This window comes from Lipotes vexillifer, unplaced genomic scaffold (genome assembly GCF_000442215.2).
Source record: "Lipotes vexillifer unplaced genomic scaffold, Lipotes_vexillifer_v1.1 scaffold1842, whole genome shotgun sequence".
In the NCBI taxonomy this organism is placed as follows: domain Eukaryota; kingdom Metazoa; phylum Chordata; class Mammalia; order Artiodactyla; family Lipotidae; genus Lipotes; species Lipotes vexillifer.
Window position 1 is genome coordinate 457,386 of NW_006777470.1, and position 6,697 is coordinate 464,082.

Consider the following 6,697-nt stretch of genomic DNA (forward strand, 5'->3'; position numbering starts at 1 on the left):
ACTTACTTTTACCAAGACAGTTGTTGGTGAAGGGCATGTTTGTAATCAAACTGACATGTCTCCCTTTAGAGGCAATGTCCCTCCTTGGGTCACTTGTCAGATTTTCACCTCTCAGGAATTTGGGGTTCACTCCCAGGCCCCACCAAACCATGCCTCCTCCCTGGGGGACTTGACAATACTGTATTCTCATCTCACACATGCTATTTATTGACAAAGATGGGAACGATACCCTGGACTTGAGGGCTCATATTTTAAATATTGTTACTGAATATTTCTAAAAAATTTTTATTGGAGTATAGTTGCTTTACAATGTTGTGTTAGTTTCTACTGTACAGCAAAGTGAATCAGCTATATGTATACATATGTCCCTTCTTTTTTGGATTGCCTTCCCATTTAGATCATTACAGAGCACTGAGTAGAGTTCCCTGTGCCATACAGTAGGTTCTCATTAGTTATCTGTTTTATACATAGTATCAATAGTGTATATATGTCAATCCCAATCTCCCAGTTCATCCCACCCCCCCACCCCCCTTCCTCTTTGATATCCATACGTTTATTCTCTACGTCTTTGATATCCATACGTTTATTCTCTACGTCTGTGTCTCTATTTCTCCTTTGTAAATAAGATCGTCTATACCAGTTTTTTCAGATTCCACATATATGCATTAATGTAATTACTGAATATTTATTGAAAAACAAAAACAAAAAATTCTGGCTGTGTCCAAGTCTGTTTCTTTAAAGACAACTTTGAGGGTACTGAGCCTAGTGCAGGCCTCTTTCTGTTAAGGTATAAAAAGAGATTAGATTAAGTAGGTGCTGCCCTTCTTTTCTGGGAGCGTGTGGAAATATGCTAATCTTTCTCTGCGTGCTTTTCAGGTTTCCTGTAATGCTTTGAAGATCTGGGAAACAGACTAAGTGTGTGGTAGCTCACAGAGCAGTCCTGAGGGGTTGTCGTGATTGTCGTTAAGGCTCTCATTTGCAAGCTTAACCCAAACTCAACAAAGCCAAGGTCCAATTTGTTCCCTTTGAAACAGACAAATAAAGCTTGTTTTGAGTAAATGACATCTGATTCAACTGACCAATTATTGTAGTTTAAAGAAAAAAAAAAAACAGCGACTTTCTGACAGACACTTAGTTTATTCTTCACAAGACCCTTGGCAAGATCTGAAAATAAATTCTCACACCATCAGAGGGACAGAAACAAAAAGATACACCTACTAGCATCTAAACATTAAGGAGTCAAAGATATCTTTAAGTTGGCAATGTGGTATCAAGAGATAACTTTTCTTTATAATATGTTGCACTGTTTAAGACAGTGATCAAGTTCTTGATAGTGAAGAATTATAAAATGCAAGACTTCTAGCTGCAAAGAGAGCGACTGCCTTAGAAGTTGAATAATCAGAGAAGGAGACTTACTTAGCAACAAACCTCAGAGAGAACCTCTTTAGCTATTTCTTTTGCCTGTCTCTATGTGGACAACCTCAGATTTGTCAAACTTACTATTTTGCTGAGCAGAAATAGAATTTACTTCTAATTTCTAACAGATTGACGTGAAACTTGGAGAAATCACACAAGGGTCTTTCTTCGATCAGTTCCTTTGTGGATCTCCAGTGGCCCCACCATTTGGAAATACTCAGTGTGCTCTACTGTGGCCTCCGTGGGGCCTGTGCCCCTCTTACTCTGCCCTGCACAGCCCTGGGAGCAGCGGGAGGCGTGATCCCCCACTTTGCACATGGCAACTTTACACTGCAGATAGATCACATCATAGCTGGTGAGAAAGCTGAAGACGTTGAACTTGAACTGGGCTATGTTCTTCTGTCGGGAGTGGAGGTTGGCATAAGTATTGTCTTTGATGCACCTGATGGCAAGAAAAACCCCAGGCCAAGAGGATTGACTTAAAGCATGGTGTGAATTAATTCTGGCTCAAATAATCAGGCTTGGACACAGACCTTTGAATTTCAACTGGAGTTCTCCCCACAACCCACTCATCCTTTCGTTTATTAAAAAACTTTATGATACTACCATGAGGGGAAAAACCACCATTCCTGGCCAAACCACCATTCTTGGCCAGAAACAGAAGGGAACTGTGAAATAAAATAAAAACAAGACAAAGTGGGCTTCCCTGGTGGCACAGTGGTTGAGAGTCTACCTGCCGATGCAGGGGACACGGGTTCGTGTCCCGATCCGGGAAGATCCCACATGCTGCGGAGCGGTTGGGCCCGTGAGCCATGGCCGCTGAGCCTGCGCGTCCAGAGCCTGTGCGCCACTACGGGAGAGGCCACAACAGTGAGAGGCCCGCGTACCGCAAAAAAAAAAAACAAAAAACAAAAAAAAAACAAGACAAAGTAATTAAATTATAGCTAGAGCTGTTTCCTGCTCTACTTTTTTCAAAAGGGGAGATTAAAGGTGGTGGCTGCATTATTTGAAGGTGAACTTCAATTATTTTAAGATGTATTTTGTAAACCCTAGTGCACCTACTGAAAAACTTAAGGAAAGAAGTAAATGATATATCAAGAGAGGAGATGAAATGGAATAATATAAAATGCTCAGTTAAAACCAGCATATAAAATGTTGTATTAAAACCAGAGAAGGGACTTCCCTGGTGGTGCGGTGGTTGGGAATCCGCCTGCCAATGCAGGGGACACGGGTTCAATCCCTGGTCCAGGAAGATCCCACATGCTGCAAAGCAGCTAAGCCCGTGTGCCACAACTACTGAGCCTGTGCTCTAGAGCCCGTGAGCCACAACTACTGAGCCTGTGTGCCTAGAGCCTGTGCTCTGCAACGAGAGAAGCCACCACAATGAGAAGCCCGCGCAGCACAATGAAGAGTGGCCCCCACTCACTGCAACTAGAGAAAACCCACACACAGCAACGAAGACCTAATGCAGCCAAAAAAAACCCAGAAACCAGAGAAGGCAGCAAAAGTAGAGTGGGGGGAGAAACAAAGAACAAATGCAACAGGTAAAAAACAGTTACTAAGATGGTAGATTTTAATCCAGCTATATCAATAGTCACTTTAAACATGCATGGACTAAATATACCAGTTGAAAGACAGAGACTGCCAGAGTAGATAAAATGAAACCAAGATCCAACTATATGCTAGCTATAAGAAACCCACTTTAAATATAAAGATAAAGATTAATTAACAGTACAGGGATAGAGAAAGATTTACCATGCTAATACCAATCAAAAGAAAGCTGGATTAGCTACATTAATTTCAGACATAACAGTCTTCAGAGCTAGGATAATTATTAGAGATGAAGAGGGGCATTACATAATGATGAAGGGGGATCAGTTCTCCAAGGAGATGTGGCAATCCTTAATGTATATGTGGCAAACAATAAAACATCAAAATATATGAGGCAAAAACTGATAGAACTGCAAAGAGAAATTGACAAATCCATTATTATAGTTGGAGACTTTAACACCATTCTGTCACTAATTGACAGATCCAGCAGGCAGAAAATCAGGAAAGATACAGATGACCCAAACAGCACCAACAATCAGCTAGACCTAATTGACATTTATAGAACACTTCAACAACAGCATAATACACATTCTTCTCTAGCCCACATGGAACATTCACCAAGATAGACTACATTCTGGACCATAAAAAAACACCATAACAAATTTAAAAGAATAGGAATCACAGAAAATACATCTTCAGGTCACTTTGGGATTAATCTAGAAATCAATAACAGAAAGGTTGCTGGAAAATTCCTAAATATTTGGAAATTAAACAACACCAGGTAACCCAAAGATCAAAGAAAAAGTCTCAAGAGAAATTAAATCTTTCAAACGAAGTGAAAATGAATAGAGCCTGTGCTCTGCAACGAGAGAAGCCACCACAATGAGAAGCCCGCGCAGCACAATGAAGAGTGGCCCCCACTCACTGCAACTAGAGAAAACCCACACACAGCAACGAAGACCTAATGCAGCCAAAAAAAACCCAGAAACCAGAGAAGGCAGCAAAAGTAGAGTGGGGGGAGAAACAAAGAACAAATGCAACAGGTAAAAAACAGTTACTAAGATGGTAGATTTTAATCCAGCTATATCAATAGTCACTTTAAACATGCATGGACTAAATATACCAGTTGAAAGACAGAGACTGCCAGAGTAGATAAAATGAAACCAAGATCCAACTATATGCTAGCTATAAGAAACCCACTTTAAATATAAAGATAAAGATTAATTAACAGTACAGGGATAGAGAAAGATTTACCATGCTAATACCAATCAAAAGAAAGCTGGATTAGCTACATTAATTTCAGACATAACAGTCTTCAGAGCTAGGATAATTATTAGAGATGAAGAGGGGCATTACATAATGATGAAGGGGGATCAGTTCTCCAAGGAGATGTGGCAATCCTTAATGTATATGTGGCAAACAATAAAACATCAAAATATATGAGGCAAAAACTGATAGAACTGCAAAGAGAAATTGACAAATCCATTATTATAGTTGGAGACTTTAACACCATTCTGTCACTAATTGACAGATCCAGCAGGCAGAAAATCAGGAAAGATACAGATGACCCAAACAGCACCAACAATCAGCTAGACCTAATTGACATTTATAGAACACTTCAACAACAGCATAATACACATTCTTCTCTAGCCCACATGGAACATTCACCAAGATAGACTACATTCTGGACCATAAAAAAACACCATAACAAATTTAAAAGAATAGGAATCACAGAAAATACATCTTCAGGTCACTTTGGGATTAATCTAGAAATCAATAACAGAAAGGTTGCTGGAAAATTCCTAAATATTTGGAAATTAAACAACACCAGGTAACCCAAAGATCAAAGAAAAAGTCTCAAGAGAAATTAAATCTTTCAAACGAAGTGAAAATGAATATACAATTTACCAGAATTTGTGGGATGCAGCTAAAGCAATGTGTAGAGGGAGATTTATAGCATTAAGTTAATGCATTTGAAAGAAGAAAGATCTAAAATCAATAATCTAAGCTTCCACCTTAGGAAACTAGAGAAAGGAGAGCAAATTAAACCTAAAATAAGCAGAAGAAAAGTATGTCAGTTGTTAAATTCCAGCCTCTCTCCTATATGTATATAATATTTTTTTGGCTGTGCCACATGGCTTGCAGGATCTTAGTTTCCTGACCAGGGGTTGAACCTGGGCCATGGCAGTGAAAGTGCTGATTCTTAACAACTGGACCTCCAGGGAACTCCCTCTCCTTGATATATTTTGAAAAGGGAGAATTGAAAAGGGAAGAGCTTTCTCACTCTGACTCAGTGCAGTTTAGTGCCACATCTGTGCACCTCCTGCACCGTGGCTCACACTGCCTCTGGAAGGTGCTGCCTCTTGCCCCTCACTGGCTTTTTGGAAACAGGCACCACGATGCTTCTCACGGGCTTTAGGCTGCTGTGGCTCTCACTACTCTGCAGCTGCCATCAGTAAGTGATGGTTTTTGTTATCTTCACACTGGTTGCCAATTACCCATCCATAAGCATTTTGCCTTGGTTGGGGGACATGGGAGCTATAAAGGTAAACAACTTGTCAGAGTTCTAACTTGGCAAATCCTTTGTTTAACCAAAGGCACCAGAATAAATCTCATCACTGTAAGAGCCTAGCCTGGGGTAACCCACCAGCCCATCAGTGTAGGCCAAATATCCTGAGGAATGGGGAGTGTAATACAGTTATAAAACTTAAAGAGAAGGGGGGCATGGGTATGAAAGGCTGGGATGAGACAGCAGAGTCTGAGACAGCGAGGGTTCTGCCCAGGACTCTTTGGGGATTCAAGGGAAGTTGTCTAGACTTCCTATGATTATTTGTCCCCAACTAGAATGAGAGGGATGGTGAGCGCCCGGGCTCTGCTTCTGGGGCATGATGAGGACTCTCTGCACAGTGTTATGATTTAGGACTACCAGTTAAGAAGCCACAGGTCCCCAAAAGAATGCCACGTAAATATAATAGTCAACCAGCGAGAGCCTTCTATTTTCCTTACCCTTGTCGGATCAAATCATACTTGAGAGTTGTAAAATCACCAGGATCTGGAGAAGCCACACAGGTATCCACAAAGAGCCGCAGGCAGGGATTGGGGCTATGGAGTGTGACCTGGAGGAAGACCTCTTTCCTCTGGCTGGCGTAGTGCGGCCCCATGCTCCCCACATGCTGGGACGTGGGCAACTCGAGAAATGATATGGACACATCGTAGCTGGCATTCTCCCTTGGGACGTCAGCCCCAGGGACAATTTCAACTGCTAACGGGCCATCCACCTTGCAGGTGAACTTGAACTGAGGCACCTTGTGCCGTACAGTGACTTGGCCAGGGTGACCCTGTGTCTGGCCTCTGATGGAGTTGGAGTAGCTGAGAGAGCCGAGGCTTTCCTGGGAGGAGAGAGGCAGGTTGGTGGCCAGTGCTCCTGGCTCCCTGACAAGTACTTTCTTCATGAGCAGAGACCTCTGCTTCATGCCCCCCACTTGGAGCCAGTTTGCTGAGAAGCTGGAGGGCATGAGGCCTCGGGCATGACCTTGCAGGTACCTAAGGCCGTGATGGGTGACCTTATATCCTTGTTTTTGGGAGTTTGGGGTACATCCAGCGAGCCCCTAGTGTGTGAGTCTGGACTCCCGTCTTCCCTCCTGTGAGGGCCAGGCTGTGGGATGTGAAGTGGGGTGGGAGGTCCACGCTGGCTGCTGGATTCTTCCACTGCTCCTCCCTGCTCTTGACC

The 6,697-nt window shown here is 42.4% G+C and overlaps 1 protein-coding gene across 1 annotated transcript; it reads right to left on the reverse strand.

The window, feature by feature from the left end:
- Positions 1-1,566: 1,566 nt before the first annotated feature.
- LOC103079004 (putative ZP domain-containing protein) lies at positions 1,567-6,440 on the reverse strand. The gene is made up of 2 exons (XM_007451118.1): positions 5,974-6,440; positions 1,567-1,858 (listed from the first exon to the last, which is right to left on the reverse strand). The coding sequence occupies exons 1-2, from the start codon at positions 6,438-6,440 to the stop codon at positions 1,567-1,569; spliced, it is 759 nt and encodes a 252-aa protein (XP_007451180.1).
- Positions 6,441-6,697: the final 257 nt, after the last annotated feature.